Raw genomic sequence first — 19,403 nt, 5'->3', positions numbered from 1 at the left:
TAGGGACACAGGATCTCTCGATGACATGCCTCGCTCAGGTCACCGAAGGGCTACTACTGCAGTGGATGATTTCTACCTACGGACTATGGGTCGGAGGAACCCTGACAGCAAGGCCACCTTGTTGAATAATGCATTTCGTGCAGCCACAAGACGTTGTGTTACGACTCAAACTGTGCGCAATAGGCTGCATGATGCGGAACTTCACTCCCGACGTCCATGGCGATCTTTGCAACCACGACACCATGCAGCGCGGTACAGGACACCATGCAGCGCGGTACAGATGGGCCCAACAACAGCCGAATGGACCGCTCAGGATTGGCATCATGTTCTCTTCACCGATGAGTGTCGCATATGCCTTCAACCAGACAATCGTCGGAGACATGTTTGAAGGAAACCCGGTCAGGCTGAACGCCTTAAACACACTGTCCAGCGACTGCAGCAAGGTGGAGGTTCCCTGCTGTTTTGGGGTGGCATTACGTGAGTCCGACGTACGCCGCTGGTGGTCATGGAAGGCGCCGTAACGGCTGTACGATACGTAAATGCCACCCTCCGACCGATAGTGCAACCATATCGGCAGCATATTGGCAAGGTATTCGTCTTTATGGACGACAATCCGCGCACCCATCGTGCGCATCTTGTGAGTGACTTCCTTCGGGGTAACGACATCACTCGACTAGAGTGGCCAGCATATTCTCCAGACATGAACCCTGTCGAACATGCCTGCAATAGATTGAAAGGGCCATTTATGGACGACGTGATCCACCAACCACTCTGAGGGATCTGTTCCGAATCGCCGTAGAATAGTGCAATAATCTGGACCAACAGTGCCTTGATGAACTTTTGGATAGTATGCCACGACGAATACAGGTGTGCATCAATGCAAGAGGACGTGCTACTGTGTATTAGAGGTACCGGTGTGTACAGCAGTCTGGACCACCACCTCTGAATGTATCGATGTATGGTGGTACAACATGCAATGTGTTGTTATCATGACCTCTGAATGTATCGCTGTATGGTGGTACAACATGCAATGTGTTGTTATCATGAGCAATAAAAAAGGGCGGAAATGATATTTATGTTGATCTCTGTTCCAATTTTCTGTACGGGTTCCGAAACTCTCGAAACCGAGGTGATGCAAAACTTTTTGTGATGTGTGTATTTCCTGTGTTTCATACAATTGTCCACCGCAGCAGGGGCTGTTCCTTCGGACGTGCATGCATGTCTGAAGGACATTCCAAAATAAATCATAGAAGCTCAGGCACGGCAATTTAATATAGTAATTGTAGGTTTCACCTTTCAGTGAATCACAACTTTAAGGCTTTTGAGAACCTAAGACTGTCCAAGCACAACCATGCGCTTTTATCCCAAGTCTTGCAAATATCTATATTTGTGGTTTGAAAGCAATTTCCATTGATTTACTGTAAACCATTGTTCATTTATTCCAGCAATAATCATTTCGGCTTTATAGGCATTCTGAAGTGGATGACGAAATACTAAAACATATATGACCTACGTTTGTTGTTATAGTCGAAGAAACATATTTATGATCTCATAAAACAGTTATCTTGTTACAGGATATGAGTTTATAACAGCTGGTTTATAGTACGTCAACTTGTTTCTAAGACCAGAAATATGTTTTTTCCACGCTGACATATCATGTAGACAGGTCAGATTTATTGTAACATTTCAGCATCTCCTTGAGAAAGGCTCTAAATGCGAAACATGACTGTGTGAAATAAACTTTTAAGGAGATACGGAAGAGAGAGAGAGAGAGAGAGAGAGAGAGAGAGAGAGAGAGAGAGAGATAGAGAGAGAGAGAGAGAGAGAGAAGGAGAGAGAGAATTTCATGTTCGTTGTCCGTAATACTTTAATTCAGCGATACATTTAGGGCAGTACTGTGGTTGTCAAAAGAATTTTTGGAGGCACGGCACACAACGTGACGTCCCCTCAATCCTTACCGTCAGACACCTTGCCCCAGCCACTAAGGGTTGCTGTCCAGTAATTGTAAGTCTTGTCCACCTGCGACGCCAGCCTCACAGTCTTGATTGTGTCTGTGAACAAACAGCGGAAGGTTCAAAAATGGTTCAAATGGCTCTGAGCACTATGGGACTCAACTTCTCAGGTCATAAGTCCCCTAGAACTTAGAACTACTTAAACCTAACCAACCTAAGGACACCACACACATCCATGCCCGAGACAGGATTCGAACCTGCGACCGTAGCTGTCGCGCGGTTCCAGACTGTAGCGTCTAGAACCGCTCGACCGCTCTGGCCGGCAACAGCGGAAGGTCTCGAGTTCGTAACATAGAGAGAGAGCGTTCACATGCTCATGACTGATGCGACAGGTTCTACGCATGATGTTACGTTCACCTGTAGCTAGAAATTAGAACTGTACTACGCGTCGTACTGTCAACAGCAAATCTAAATAAGAAAAGACAGTAAAAAATATCCTCTAGTGTACAGGGGTTACTTGTAATTGAGAAACTATATCGATTAAATTAACCAAAATTTTATGAACATAATAAGCTGGAACCACCAATAATTATTTGAATGACACCGTCTTCCCAGTTACTTCGTAGCTGCACAAATATTTTGAGCATTAATCAACACGTCCACTCTCAGACCTGTCATAGAATGAGTATGCTCTAATGAAAACCACTTTTAGTAAATTACAAATGAAGTCAGAAACACAATTCTAGTACTGAACACATAAGTAAAAATGTACAGAATTAATCATTTTTATTCATAGATATAATGTTGGAAGCCTTTCTTAATTGTCGTTCACTGAAAACTTAAGGGATGCTCAAGTTAACTTTACAATAAACATAAAAGTGCCTAAAATGAAATGTAAATAAGAATACTGTTAATATTTGCAACCAGTTTCTTCATTTGCTACCTTCAGTTACGTTTCATCACTCTAGATAATAAAAATTCAGTATTTTGCAAGTGAATTTATTTGTCCGTATGGAACATGTTTCGCCTGTACATGCAAGGCATCTTCAGTGGTCTATATCACACAGAAAAGTATATAATTAACCTGTTTTGATATGAAATGAGTAGTGATTCTTTGTCAGCTTATTTCAATTTAGCTTTTTCTGTTTACATCTGTATGAATATGTTTTTTATTTACATTCATTTTTTGTTCTTTTTATGCAGCCGTTTGTTTCTCTATATGTGATAAATGAATAATGATATAGTTGCAAATAGAATTAGCTGCATTTAAATAAGCTGCCAAGGAATCACTACGAATCTCCTATCAAAACAAGTACAGCAATATAATTTTCTTTGTATTGTAGAGCACTGAAGATGTTTAGAACGTATAGGCAAAACATGTTCCGTACAAAAACATAAATTCAGTTGCAAAAGAGGGTATTTTTTATTATCTATGTTGATAAAACGTAATTAAATAAGAATAGCTATGTATGAGTCGCAGACCAGTGAAAAAATCGGTTCAATGAAGATTACAGTAACAAGTTTGAATGCCATCTGTGACAGCCATCTTTCATGAGATTATTATTTGTGATGATTAACGGTGCTTAAACTGATTCAGCAGATTGCTTTTCTGCCTTTTGCGTATCATATGGCCATGTCTTGGAGAAGGATTGTGCGGAGAACCAAGTATATTGTTTTTATTTCCTTTCTTTGCGTATCAGCATTGTATATTGCCCATAACTTCAGTAAGCTATGTGAGTTATGTATGTGTGTTTAATTGGGGACAGATGTGCGACTGTAGGACCAGTCTGGATTTCTTGGTTTTCGACGTAGAACGTCCAGTGAATTAAATGAAATTGCATGGTTTTTGAGTCTCAGACGTCTACGATACTTACATATATACAGACTGTAAGTAGGCTGTTTGGGTTTTTATGTTGGTAACGCCACGTAGCGCTCTATATTAAAATCACTGACTGTGCTGCGTGAAGCCTGTGGCTGGTTTGCATTGTTGGAACATTTGATATTGTAGTGTTGGGCAGTTGGATATGAACAGCGCGTAGTGTTGCGCAGTTGGAGGTGAGCCGCCAGCAGTGGTGGATGTGGGGAGAGAGATGGCGGAATTTTAAGAGCGGACCATCTGGACGCGTGTCCACCAGAAGAGTAAATTTGTAATACTGCATATCATAAACTGATATATATATATATATATATATATATATATATATATATATATATATATATATATATATAATGACTTTTGAACATTATTAAGGTAAATACATTGTTTGTTCTCTATCAAAATCTTTCACTTGCTAACTATGCCTATCAGTAGTAGTGCCTTCAGTAGTTAGAATCTTTTATTTAGCTGGCAGTATTGGCGCTCGCTGTATTGCAGTAGTTCGAGTAACGAAGGTTTTTGTGAGGTAAGTGATTCATGAAAGGTATAGGTAATTGTTAGTCAGGGCCATTCTTTTGTAGGGATTGTTGAAAGTCAGATTGCGTTGCGCTAAAAATATTGTGTGTCAGTTTAGTATTGATCAAAATAAGTAAAGAGAGAAATGTCTAAGTACGTTCAGTTCTGCCCAGCTGTTTGAAAATCAAATAACGTAAGAGGTTTATCAGCACAGTAATTCATTAATTTTTCTAAGGGGACGTTTCAAGACTAAAGTGGCGAATGAAAATTTGTACCGAGGCCAGGATTCGCACCCGGGCCTCCTGCTCGCTTAGCAGAGTGTGGCACGGCTTTGCACAATTGCACGGTCTACCTAGCACGCCACCCTACTCATTCCAAATATCCATTCACGCCGCTTCTGACTTGGTATTCCTCCCAAAGTTCATCAGCACTGCAAAGACTCTCCAACTGTATTGGCGTAGCACCTCAGCTTCGAAGGAAACGGGATATCCTGCCTGAAACCCAGGCGTAGGTGCTTTAATCAAATGAAACAGTATGGTCCTAGAGACCTTTTCAAGTCTCAGACATCTATGATGCAGATTGAAGTGACGAATGGAAATTGTACCAAGGCTGGGATTCTAACCCGTGTCTCCTGCTCACTAGGCAGGTGCGCCAACAACTACGCCATCCAGGCTTTGCACAACTGCACGGACTACCTTAGCATGTCTCGCTCCTCAATGCAAACTCCATTTCACGTCTCAGCCCACTTGGTATTAAAGCACGTGGTGTTAACGTAATAAAACTCAATCCCTGAACAGTCATTCTGAAGTGGCTATAGTCAGATTGCGGTGCGCATTACAGGTTAATCAATGGTACAAATTCGTTTAAATTCTCTTAATGGCTTAAGACGAGATCGCACTGAGTGGAACCTGTAATTAGAGAGGCATTGCCTGCTCAAGATAAGAAGCACGTCGACTTCGTCAAGTCCATACGATATGGCAAAAAGAAGGACTCGTACTTCAAGGAAATTCAGTTGCAGAATCAGTCAGTAATCAAGTAGTAGGTAACATCATTACATTAAGTAAATAAAAAAATAAAAGCAAGTGGAATCTTTTAAGTTACATCTGTTCCACTTAAAAATTAGTAAAATGCTACACTACTGGCCTTTAAAATTGCTACACCACGAGGATGACGTGCTACAGACTCGAAATTTAACTAACAGAAATAAGATGCTGTGATATGTAAATGATTAGCTTTTCAGAGCATTCAGACAAGGTTGGCGCCCGTGGCGACACCTCCAGCGTGTTGACATGAGAAAAGTTTCCAACCGATTACTCATTCACAAACAGCAGTTGACTGGCCTTGCCTAGTGAAACGTTGTTGTCATGCCTCGTGTAAGGAGAAGAAATACGTACCATCACGTTTCCGACTTTGATAAAGGTCGGATTGTGGCCTATCGCGATTGTGGTTTATCGTATCGCGAAATTGCTGCTCGCGTTGGTCGAGATCCAATGACTGTTAGCAGAATACGGAATCGGTGGGTTCAGGAGGGTAATACGGAACGGCGTGCTGGATCCCAACGGCCTCGTATTTCTAGCAATCGAGATGACAGTCACCTTATCCGTTTGGCTGTAACGGATCGTGCAGCCACGTCTCGATCGCAGAGTCAACAGACGGGGACGTTTGCAAGACAACAAACATCTGCACGAACAGTTCGACGACGTTTGCAGCAGCGTGGACTATCAGCTCGGAGACCATGGCTGCGGTTACCCTCGACGCTGCATCACAGACAGGAGCGCCTGCGATGGTGTACTCAACGACGAACCTGGGTGCACGAATGGCAAAACGTTATTTTTTCGGATGAATCCCAGTTCTGTTTACAGCATCATGATGGTCGCATCCGTGTTTTGGCGACATCGCGGTGAACGCACATTGGAAGCGTGTATTCGTCATCGCCATAGTGGCGTATCACCCGGCGTGACGGTATGAGGTGTCATTCGTTACACGACTCGGTCACCTCTTGTTCGCATTGACGGCACTTTGAACAGTGGATGGTACGTTTCAGATGTGTTACGACCCGTGGCTCCATCCTTCATTCGATCCCTGCGAAACCCTACATTTCAGCAGGATAATACACGACCGCATGTTGCAGGTCCTGTACTGGCCTTTCTGGATACAGAAAATGTTCGACTGCTGCCCTGGCCAGCACATTCTCCAGATCTCTCACCGATTGAAAACGTCTGGTCAATGGTGGCCTAGCAACTGGCTCGTCACAATACGTTAGTCACTGCTCTTGATGAACTGTGGTATCGTGTTGAAGCTGCATGGCCGGCTGTACCTGTACACGGCATCCAAGCTCTGTTTAACTCAATGCCCAGGTATATCAAGGCCGTTATTACGGCCTGAGGTGATTGTTCTGGGTACTGATTTCTCAGGATCTATGCATCTAAATTGCGTGAAAATGTAATCACATGTCAGTTCTAGTATAATATATCTGTCCAATGAATACTCGTTTATCATTTGCGTTTCTTCTTGGTGTAGCAATTTTAATGGCCAGTAGTGTATGCTGTCGTGTTGTTCGAGGTGATTATCTTTGTAATTGACGACGTTTTGTCTTACCAGTAAGCGTAACCATTTCCGAGAGGTGAACGACAGCGACGTCGTTGTCCGTGGTGCTGCCGTCCGTCCAGTAGTCCTGGTGGACGACTGCGTCCGTCGACGTCTGCGTCAGCGCCCCCTCTGGGTTTTCAGCGGACGACAATGTGCCCAGACTTATCGTGAAGGACGTTGTCCTATAGGCAGGAAACAATTACCGAAGAGTATTTCATACAGCGGAATAAAAAGAGAAGTTTTTCTTTTGTTTCTTGTTTTACATCGGTTACACAGCACTAACGAAGTTTGCTTTCGGGAATGAACAGGTATAACAGAGAAGATCTGAAACTGAGATGTAGATCAGTTGCCATGGCAAACTGAATAACATGATAAAGGTAATGGGTAATACTAGTCTACAAAAGGTGTGAAGCTACGTGTAATGAAGACGAAGGCAAGTTTCTTTACAAGCACAAACAGGAAAATGAATTAGAGAAACTAAAAGGCATGAACACAAAACGGAAAACGACCTACGCATTGATGGATAACACTTCTTTGGCCATTGTACTAAAGGGTGTAGACTATTGTGCAGATTTCGTTTTCAGTAGTAAAACTGTAGAATTGAGAAATTTAGGTGATAAACCATATTATCCAAGTTGAAATGCTGTTTTGTAACATTTTACTTTTGTACTGTAGAGGGGTTGCTCACAGTAGTTCATTCCCTTCCGCTACAGCGCAGTATTTACTATGTATACTATTGTATACTGCTGCTATTGTACATATATTTGTTATTTTAAGTTTTTTTTAAGTTTAATAGTCCTTTTCTTAATTTTAAGTTTTAACATTATGATTGACTCGTTCCATGACCACTTTGCTTTGACTCGCCTAATCTTTCGGAACCTGATGAATAAAAATTAAAGTAAACTACTTAAGATGTAGAATAAGGAATGAATTGAGGAGCACAAAACACTGCGGCTTGTGTAGTCTTAATCAATTCTGTTAATATCTTTTCAGCTTCAATGGCATCATGTGCGAGTCTAGTGACTACCTTGTAAGACGACTACTGGTTAACGAAATAAATTAATACTGTATAACATCCACAATTTTGTGTCTGTCACTCATAATTGAATCAATGAGATGAAATAGTGGTCATATAACAAATTTTTCAGGAGACAAAAAACTGTTTCACTACACAATGGGCTTAAGTATGGTATTGTGGAGTTGCTATGTAGCAATATGCTCCAGGATGACACAACATACCGTACTTAAGCCATCGAGTGTGGTGAATTATCCAGTTTGATCGTACTGGAATGAAGCTTTTTCAAAAATGATAATTACTGACGCAACAAGTGTTCTGTCTGGAGCAGAAGGATTGTGTTATGCAATTTTATGTTATTCATATTTGTTATAGCAATAAAAGAGTGTGTTATCAGCGCATAGGTCTATTCATAATGTATGAAACAACCACAATCAAAATACGGCAAAGTATGCAATGGGTGGTATCCTTCGATCATCTTCATCCTGTCCATCCTTCGGTGGCCTCTGGCAGATGCTGTTATAAAATAGTTTCCGCTCGTCAAGCATGTAGTGTACGATTTTCTGTATATCATCTAGTTTTCTCTTTTTTTATTGGATCAGATTCAATCTTTGCTTGTTCATATGGAAGACATCCTCCTTTGAGCTGTGGAAACTGGAAAGCAGTGAGTACATAAATGAAGTGGCTGTACGTAAATATCTGAAACTTCAGTTTATTTGCAGTCATAAGAGCGCATGGAGGTAACATCGCTTTTGTAGTGGTTAGACCACCAGGCCTTAAGTCCAGACTATCATCCGTTTCCACATTTATGATGCGAAAGTTCTGCTTCTGAGACGACGAACATATCAGTGTTTCACACTCCTCTCGATTCATCTCCAGACATAGCCCCTTCTCTGACTCAATACCAATCCAACGACCACTTATGTTGATGTGACATGACCCCTTCTTACACCAAACGACGCATACAGATATAAAGGTCAGATATCTGTAGATAACATAGTTTGAAGAAAAGTGGACATGCCCCTTTTGGGTGTGGACGTGACACTTTTTTTATCTCGCCGATTCAGTTATGAAGTTGTTTACCAAAAAGTGACAGAATATTCACTTAACTTAAAATTATATAAGTGCGATGAAGGAATAAAAACACATGTGACAAGAACAAAGCAAAGTTTTTATATGAGAGAGAAGATATTCCCTACACTCATGGAGAAGCAGCTGAAGAAAACGTTTGTATGGTGGAGTGTAAAATACGTGGTGGTCTTCTCTCTTCAGAGAAGTGAAGCCAGTTTTCAGGTGTTTCATCGTGCAAAATAGACTTTCACGGCCGGTATTGGCGTATGAATTTTGTTTTGTAGGCGTCAACACAGTGCTCCAAGACGTATTTCTGTGACTTTCCGTCTCCTAGTGTTGGGGACACCATCCGAGGCTACGAAGACTCAGATAGCAGTTTCAGACTTGAGCATATGGGGTTGTTGAGTTTATTAAACTTTGAACCTGTTGACCGAGTCCTTATAGCGTCTGATTGTGTCTCCAGCACTAGGATATGGGACGTTAGGCATAGAATTAAGCCTTGGACCACCACCCAATGTCTACGAAACAAAATTCATCAAACGTTTAGGCGTTTTTGAATAGTGAATCTACAGTGAAAAAGGAGGTGGAAATCACAAAGATAAAAGCGATAAAAAATGAAAACTAAATCAGGAAAGACAAGTGCGAATCGAAGACTGAACATCTCATGGAAGTGGCTTTCTCTCACATTTAATCATGGCATAGGCGACCACCAGTGGTGATACAGAACGCCCATTTGGACGGATAACTGTCACAAAGCTTTGTTTAGCGATGAGGGCATATTCAGCCCTGGAGTCAGATGTGCTTATTTGCGAGTGCGGTGTCGCAAAGGAGAGCGGAAACTATTGCGGTGTATCAGGCAACAGCATACTGGACCAGATCGAGGCATCATGGTGTTGGGAGCAGTAGCCTCACTGACAGTACCATCTCTGGTAGCAGGATACCTGTAGAATACCATATAGGCAATTCTGTTACCGCACCTGCGTTATGGAGATGTGTTCTCCAGTAGAACAGTGCCCGAGAACGTACTGCTCGCTTTATGTAATGCACTCTTCGTGATATTTTAGTCCCATCGCAATCACCTAAAATTTCGCGCGCCTTGCTTGTGCGAGGCGATGTCAGGTTGACTCTACATTACAGGCGACATTCCTTGACCAAACGCCATATGGAAGCAGCTTGGATGACTGTCTCCTGAGATGACATCCGATACTTACGTGGTCCCGTCTACGCACAATTACAGAAGTTTATTGTACCTTGCGATTGGTGTAACACACGATCCATGTAATGTGCGAATATTGTGGATCCATTGCTCCTGAATGCTCATTTTCCACGGTTTGCTAATCAACACAAGAAAAAAGAGATGTTTGGCGTACTGAATTGGAACAGAAAGCATATCAAAATATGCACCGAAAAAAATGCTGTTTGGTTACAAGATCAGGTAAATTTCAGTGCTCTAGTCCGACAAGGAAGGAATTCCTTATTATCACGTTTTATGTCTTCATTTATAAACTATCCGACAGCGTTATTTCCGAGAAAGTGGGCTGTCGAGTCAGAGTGGGTAAATGAAAAGTGCCAAATTCAAATGGCTCTAAGCACTAAGGGACTTAACATCGTACGTCATCAGTCCCCTAGACTTAGAACTACGTAAACCTAAGGACGTAACACACATCCATGCTCAAGGCAGGATTCGAACCTGCGACCGTAGCAGCAGCGCGTTTCCGGAATGAAGGGCCTGGAACCACTCGGTCACAGTGGCCGGCGAAGAGTGTCAGTTCGGACCGATACGTTTCAGGTCGCGCAGTGTGTACCACATCTGCAGTATCTCGTAAACATCCAAGGTGCTATCCAAACTTATGCTGCACGTCGTAGAGCGTCAGTCTGGTTTTCAGCCAAATAGTAGGTGAGCTCTTAGTGGAGCAGTGAGGTTCTCAAATGACGATACACAGTAGGAACTTACCAGTGCCAGCATACGTACAGGGTGATTATAATTAAAGTTAAACTTTCAAACCGCTATAGACATAACACCACTGGTCAGAATGACGTCAAATTGCAACGGAATATTATCGGAGAAGGGGAAAAACGTATGGCAGAAGAAAAATAAATAGTTACAAAATGCAGCAATAGATGGCGCTGTAAGCATCATAATTTAATAGTGGTCGACTACAAATCAATTATACAACAATGTCTAAGGTGTACGTTTGACTTTAAACAAAATATACTATTCAGTATGGATGGGTGTACAGGTGTGAGACTGTTAGTTACGTAAGCCCATCCACCACGCAAAGGCATACCACATCGAATGGGAAAAATCGGTTTTTAATTGTCCTGACGCCAAAAAACGGCACAAAAAGCATCAATCAAAGTCATATCGGATTATTAACTTACGTGTGACTGTCGCAAAACATGTTCAATATGCTGACGATCGTTTTCTGCACGGTGAAATGGAGAAACAGCATTTTCCACAACCAATCGATGGTTTTTCGCGGTCACGTTCAGAATGTGTTGCGCAATGCGTGCCTTCAATGCAGCTAAGTTCGCTATTGGAACACTGAACACATCTTTCAGATAGCCCCACAGCCAGAAGTCACATGGATTAAGATCAGGGATGGGGACGGCCAGCCTGTAGGGAAATGGCGGCTGTAATTCTAGCATTTCCGAAAGGCGCTTCAGCAGCTGCTTAACTGGATTTGCAATGTGCGGAGGTGCGCCATCTTGCATAAAAATGATCCCATCAACACATCCACGCTGTTGGAGAGCGGGAATGACGTGCTTGTGCAAAAGACCTGTCTCTTTGAAAAAATATGGCCCTATGATAAATGATGCCGTAAACACGCACCACACAGTCACTTTTTAAGGATGAAGTGGTACTAGTTGATTTGCGTGAGGATGTTTCGTTGCACATACTCGACAATTCTGTGTATTGACATATTGTCAGATCGGAGAGGACTTCATCTGTTCACAAAATCTCCCACGGCCAATCATTTTTTCACTTCCATGCGACCAAGAAATTCTAAAGAAAAAGTCTCTCTTGCTGGCAGATGAAAAGGAAGCAACTCGTGCGCATGGGCAATTTTGAATGGATAGCAAAGAAGGATATTTTGTTGGATTTTACGCACCGTGCCCACGGGTATGTCCAATGTCTGGGCATTTCTCCGTGCACTACACGTTTGCACCCCACCACTCGTCTCTTCCTGCTTTGCTGTGACCCCTGCTTCCACTGACGAAATCAGTTCGTTTCCTCCCTCTACCAGGTTGCACACAAAAAGATTTCGTCATTTCGAATTTCCGAATCATTTTCTCCAGACCCACGGCAGACATCGGACCAACACCTTTATTCAAACCCTTCAGTGTCCGGAATTTGGAGAGCGACGTGTGCACAGTCATCCTCTTAATACAGCTTTACAAGCAGAGCGCGATCCTGCATTGAGACAGTCATGGCGAACATCGCAGACGCGAAAGGAGGAAAAGCCGTGTACTCGGCGTCTTTATACCTACTGCAACGGGTCGTGCACATGACAGGTATTTTCATTTACGTATCCTGACACATACAGGTCATATATTGATCAATTTTCACACTATTTTTTTTCTTCTGCCATACTTTTGCCGATAATATTCCGTTGCAATTTGACGTCATCCAAAGCAGTGGTGTTATTTCTACAGAGTTTTGAAAGTTTAACTTTGATTATGATCACCACGTATGTGTGAGGGTGGATGAGAGTGAGTCATTTGTTTAGTATTCTAATTATTCTTTACCCCTCACTTTCAGTTAGAAGTATATATAGGAAAAACAAGGAGTAAATTTTGTATCATTAATATGTTTCAATGTTCATAATAATGGCAAGGGAGCGCATAGTTTTCAAGTTAATGTGATCTGTGTTAATGTTATTAAAGAATCGTAATGTTATTTCAATTTCAGGCACGCTTTTGATTCATTTGCATACATATCCCTACGTTTATCCTCACAGTTTGAACACAAATCGTAACATTAGTTCACTGTCACGTCCTGCACTATTGGGTGGACAATTAGACGCACCCTGCAGCTGTGGCTGAGCGGCTCTAGGCGATTTAGTCCGGAACCGCGCTGCTGCTACGGTCGCAGTTCCGACTCCTGCCTCGAGCATGGATGTGTGTGATGTCCTGAGGTTAGTTAGGTTTAAGTGGTTCTAAGTCTAGGGGCCTGATGACCTCAGATGTTAAGTCCCATAGTGCTTAGAGCCATTTGAACCATTTGAATTAGACGCATTTTTGGAAAAATAACAAATTCTGAGTAGGTAAAGTAAATGATAATGCAAGTAGCCACACAACGATTTCTTTCAGGTAAATGAATTTCAACATTTATTACGTAGATAAGCAGAAAGAGCAGAGCTGAGTTATCCATTGCAGGTAACAATCAATGGCAGGGTCTAAACGAACTTTTTTAGATGGAATTATGAAACTATGTTCATTTATAAATTCTTCGTATAATTTAGTTGGTGCATGTTCTAAGAGCGCACAGTTTCAATACGTCACAATTAGCCAGTGTCTTGCGACTGTTTGATAACGAAGTCATTCTTTGTATTTGGTTTCATTTACGGATAGTCAAATTCAGTTTAGAATAATTGGCACCATACACATGGAAAGTAATTTACATAGTTAATGTTCATGTTGAAATGCAGCATGGCAAAGATTGCTCTAGATCAGAGTACATGGGCGACATTGTAATCTGAGTTTAAATGTCTCTCAGATTTGAGTTAAAAGTTTCACCTGATTAGCAGGCACAGCAGCTTTCACATTCATTTTCAATACTCTATGACAAGAATTAAAAAATCTTAGTAGTAATCATCGCACTTTCGATTCCGTATAGATGAATTTCCTCACAGTATATTCCTTTTATTCTGCCAGGGAGTACGTGGAAAAAGTTTAAACAAATTCCAGTGTTATATTGTTGACAATGCGGATGTACAGGGTGTTCAACTGCCCCTACCTATTGGTTTTATGCAATCTGCAACGCGTTGAAAAACCAAGTGCGAAATTTTCGTCTTCTTTAGCTCGCTACGTGCGAACTATTTGTCCTACAGAAAGAATGAACAAGACCTTCTCGTAGGAAATTTAATGTAGTTAAATTTTGTGCTGGGTCACGCTCTCGCTGGAGGCCACGGTTTTCGAGTTATTCAAGAAAAAAGCGTTTGGAGGTAACTTTTATACGATTTTCTTGAATAATTAAAAAACTACGGCCTCTAACAAAAACGTAGCACAGTACAAAATTTGATTAAACTAAATTTCCTGTAAAGAAGTACTGTTGATTTTTTTCTGTGGGCCTAATTCAATGAAGCGCCAAAGAAACTGGTATTCAAATACAGAGAACAGAACACGGGGTGGCGGTCGGCAAGGCCTGTATAAGACAACATGTGTCTGTCGCAGTTGTTAGATCGGTTACTGCTGCTACAGTGGCAGGTTACCAAGATTTAAATGAGTTTGAACGTGGTGTTATAGTCGGCTCACGAACGATGGGACACAGCATCTCCGCGGTAACGATGAAGTGAGGATTTTCCTGTACGACCACTTCACAAGTGTACCATGAATATCAGGGATCCGGTATAGCATCACATCTCCGACATAGCTGCTGCCCTAGAGAGATCCTGCAAGAACGGCACCAACGAATACTGAAGAGAATCGTTCAACCGGAAAGAAGGGCAATCCTTCCGCAAATTGCAGCAGATTTCAATGCTGGGCCATTGACAAGGGTCAGTGTGCGAACCATTCAATGAAACATCATCGATATGGAATTTTGGAGCCGAAGAACCACTCATATACGCTTGATGACTGCACGATATGAATCTTTACTCCTCGCCTGGGCCCGTCAACACCGACAGTGGACTGTTGATGACTGTTGCCTGGTCGGACGAGTCTCTTTCCAAATAGTCTCGAGCGGACGGAGGTGTACGGTTATGGAGACAGCCACATGAATCCATGGACCCTGCATGTCACCAGGGGACTGTTCAAACTGATGGAGCTTCTGTAATGGTGTGGGGCGCGTGCAGTTGGAGTGATATCGGATCCCTTATACGTCTAGATACGACTCTGACAGGTGACACTTATGTAAGCATCCTGTCTGATCACCTGCATCCGTTAATGTCCATTGTGCATTCCGACGGACTTGGGCAATTCCAGCAGGACGATGGGACGCCCTACACATCCAGAATTGCTACACAGTTGCTCCAGGAATACTCTTCTGTGCTTAAATACTTCCGCTGGTCACCAAACTCCCCAGACATGAACAATATTGCGCATATCTCGGATGCCTTGCAACGTGCTGTTCAGAAGAGATCTCCACGCTCTCGCACTCTTACGGATTTATGGACAGCCCTGCAATTCATGTTGTCAATTCCCTCCAGCGCTACTGTAGACATTAGTGAAGTCCATGCCACGTCGTGTTTCGACGCTTCTGCGTGCTCGCGGGGGTCCTAGACGATGTTAGGAACTTGCACCACTTTCTTTGGCTCTGTGTAGTTTGGACGTAGCGAGCGAGAGAATAAGAAAAGTTGTGAGTGGTGTCTGAAGATGTTGCGTGCTGCATTAAAGACAAAGGTAGGCTGTGCTGAAGCAACCTGTATACTCAAGAGGTCGTTGTCTTCATAAGATTGGTGTATTTTTTTATTTTTTAGTGTTAAATTTTTTGATGTAATTTCATGTACCAAGTCGTTCCATGACCAAGGAGATTCCTCAGTTGGTTCTCCTGGACAAGACGTGCAAATAAAATAGAAGAATATAAAGCAGAGAAGAGAAGAGGGAAAGGAAGGAGGTTGGTTTTAGTGAGGTCTCTGTACGACCAGATGCAACAGCAGTCTTTTGTGTTGCGGCGTCAGTGCAGACGTTGATCCTACTAACTGAGCTACGAGAGAGTGGTGTGGCTGAGTCGGGAGACTTACCCGTAGGCGCAGTGGGCCGCGGTGAGGACGCAGTTCTCCGTGATGAGCGAGCCGCCGCAGAAGGCGGAGCCGTCCAGCCGCACCGCCGCCTGCCACGGGAATTGGCCCAGGCTCGCCTCGACGCCACCGATGATGCGTTCCCCTCCGGACGCCTCCTTTGTGTCATCTGAAACGCGAAAATTTTCTGTTACGAATCTCTCGGCAAGTAGAGTTAACCGTGTCAATATTGTGAATGCTTACACAAAAACATCTGTGCGAATATCCGCACCAGGTGGAATGCATGTGACTGGGTTGGTTGGGTTGGGTTGTTAGGGGGAAGAGACCAAACTGCGAGGTCATCTGTCTCATCGGATTAGGGAAGAATTAAGAGGGAAGTCGGCCGTTCCCTTTCAAAGGAACCATCTCAACATTTGCCTGGAGCGATTTAGGGAAATCACGGAAAACCTAAATCAGGATGGACGGACGCGGAATTGAACTGTCGTCCTTCCGAGTGCGAGTCCAGTTTGCATCTGACTGAAATGAACTTAATAATACCGATTAGCAACGAGACAACGAATGTTTAAGAGTAAAGAATTGTACAAGATATCTAAGAGTTGGGCATGACATTATGCTTCTAAGCGCTGCAGTAACCCTCGAAATATCTCAGGGGAGGGTGTGGAGGTTACTTTATGCCCACCTTTTGAAAATATTTTAACCCAGTTAGTTACTTCGTTTTATAAAAAATTGTTTTTGTTTTCAATAAAGTCTTCTAACTGATTACAACGTTTCAAATTTTCTTAACCGAAATATTTTAGTTTTAGTAGTAGGTACCACTTTCCACAATGGCTGTCATATTCAGTATTTTCAGGTTCCAGAGTTTATTTACGCATCAATATCTCCTTAAAAGTATGTTGTGAGTATAAGTCAACAACAATTAACGAAAATTCCATTTCTAATTTTTTTTATGGTGAGCGTGAAATATCCCTCACCCACTGACCCCGCCGGGAATTGAACCTGGGAACCCTGGCGCGGGAAGCGAGAACGCTACCGCACGACCACGAGCTGCGGACTGGTTGGAGCGTGCAACAATATATTTTAATGTTCTAGACCATACTAACTCATCAGTACCTCTTTAAAAATATTTTGTTAATATGAATCAACAATAATCGGTGAATTTTGATTTTTAAAATGTTTTAGAGTGAGCGTAAGGGCGTTACGGAAAAAGTCTTGTTATTGCTCGGGTTAAATGATGTGAGGAGTCTGCACCAGCGAACGCCAAGGTATCTGGAGATGCGGAATACGCTGAGGCAGTTTCCCAAACGTCACTGCAGGCGGTCACGAACTAGAAACCACAGTGAAAATGAAAACTGTTTTATTTACAGTAGTTAGCTACACCTTCCAGCTACTTCTGTACATAGTCGCCGCTCCGACTCAAACGTCTGTCGTCGCGTTACACCAGCTTTCCAATACCTTTGTCATAGAAAGAAGCCGCCTGTGCTTTCCACCAATTTTCTACGCTGGACTGCGACTCGTTGTCTGTGCCAAAATGTTGTCTTCGTAGCCAGCAATTCATCTGAGCAGAGATGAAGATCAAAGTGAGAAACGTACAGGCTGTATCGTGGATGATCAAACACTGGCCGTCGAAAAAGCTACAGGAGCGTTCTGATTCCCCCTGCAGTGTGCGGCCGAGAACTGTCTTGAAGAAGGAAATACATGACAGTTACGTTGTGTGAGGTTGCATGAAATCACGCGAAATCTTTCGGCACGTAACCATACTTGGCGGAAAGCAGTATATTTTAGGCTCTTTGCTCTGCGCTCACAACTGAGAAGAGCGACGTGACGCTAATTGCGGGCGTACTAGAGACACTGCCCAACACATCTGTGCAAAGCTTCATCGGATTTTCACTGCAGTTTCCATTTCGCGACAGATCGTTCCTTGCTTTCCGAATAGTCCTCGTAGTTAAGAGTGTAAAGGACGTAGCCCAAAGGTTATAATAACCCAGTACAACAGTAATAAAACGGGGGACAAAGTCAACGGAACCTGACGCTATCGATGATCCAACAGGGCATACAGAATTTGAAGATATCACTAAAGTAAACAGTACTAAAAATATATTGCGTTTAGAAATAAACACAAACGCGAATGTATATTTCCTTTATTGTGGGAAAGTAAAGCTTTACACAATAGCAACAAAATTTGTTAACGAATAATTTGACTGACGAGAAGAAAAATATGAGTAGGTCAGTCAGGTGTAAGGACACATCCATAAAAAATTTTCCAGGACTCCAGTGGGGAACGGAGACGGAGCGCTACTCGTACTGCAGGAGCACTGCTGAGCCAAAACTGGGGTATGTCAGTTTCTGATGGGAGGTCACTGGCGTAAGCAATTACAGTAATTTGTAGTCATTGCCAGCGACCACCTCGCTCAGCCCAGACTGCCACACCAGTAGCCATGTTTCCAGCTGCAACTGCAGCTACCACCCACATATTCCGTCGATGCAACAAGTGTGAGTTGCAATTTTGTCATATGATGGCATGGTTGGAGATCGTGGCTGTTATTTGAAGACAAATGTTGACGATGTTGAGGAAGCAACCAATCACAAATTTATTTTCAGTTCCTTTATTCTAAGTATACCGTTACCGGTTTTGAATCGTTATGATTCATCTTCAAACGGTTTTCATGCTTTCATTACAACCTTTTTTTTTTACAGATTAATTGTTGTAAAATATAAATAATGCATAATTATAAGCATGCCATGGTTGAGTTACAGATTATCATTGGATGTGACGTACGTGAAATGTCGGTTTGGAGTGTTTGTTTTCATTACATTCTTTCAACAGATGAGAATACATTCTGTGTGAGTTGCTTGACGCTTCATACTGTCACAGAATTCCTGCTAGTGAAATTCACTACAACATCCAAGTAAAAAATACAACCGGTAACGTTGTGTTTGTCTAGGAGTAACAACAGCACTTAACACCTAACAATCCAATGGTTATATTAATTTATTTTTATCCTTAGTGTGTAATGGAATAAGTTTCGTAAAAGCTGCAGTCGTTTTGAGTACAGTACTGCGTAAGATAAGACGAATTATGGTATACTTTCATTAAAGTCCTGCAACTGGGCACCACATCTTTTTATTTCAGGCTGATTATACGTAAATCTCACATTCAAATGAAAATTATTAGGGACAATGAATGAAATTAATATAAAGTAAATTCTCGATCTGAGTAATATGATAAATCCACTAGCACCTACTGTGGTCCTAACAAAAATAATACATGCAAATGCTAAGAACTAAATTGCACCCTACAGTGTCATGGCATCGAAACAAAGAGTCTCTCGATATGTTTCTCCAGAATAAGCCTCTATATTCAAGAAAGGCAGTAGGAGTAATCCTCTAAATTACAGGACCGTATCATTGACGGCTATATGCAGCAGGATTTTGGAACATATATTGTCTTCTGACATAATGAATTACTTCGGAGAAAACGGTCT

General features: G+C 42.3%; 1 protein-coding gene across 1 annotated transcript in view; it reads right to left on the bottom strand.

Annotated features, from left to right (window-relative positions):
• The window catches only part of LOC124775670 (brachyurin-like), a 50,596-nt gene that overhangs the window by 7,383 nt on the left and 23,810 nt on the right, over positions 1–19,403 (bottom strand). Inside the window, exons 3-5 of the mRNA XM_047250498.1 lie at positions 15,925–16,090; positions 6,943–7,115; positions 1,959–2,051 (exon numbers count right to left, since the gene is read on the bottom strand). Of these exons, the coding sequence (XP_047106454.1) occupies positions 1,959–2,051; positions 6,943–7,115; positions 15,925–16,090 (432 nt within the window). The remainder of the gene's footprint in view (positions 1–1,958; positions 2,052–6,942; positions 7,116–15,924; positions 16,091–19,403) is intronic.

The sequence above is a fragment of the Schistocerca piceifrons genome, chromosome 2 (assembly GCF_021461385.2).
Source record: "Schistocerca piceifrons isolate TAMUIC-IGC-003096 chromosome 2, iqSchPice1.1, whole genome shotgun sequence".
Classification (NCBI taxonomy): domain Eukaryota; kingdom Metazoa; phylum Arthropoda; class Insecta; order Orthoptera; family Acrididae; genus Schistocerca; species Schistocerca piceifrons.
This window is presented reverse-complemented; position numbering and strand designations above follow the sequence as displayed.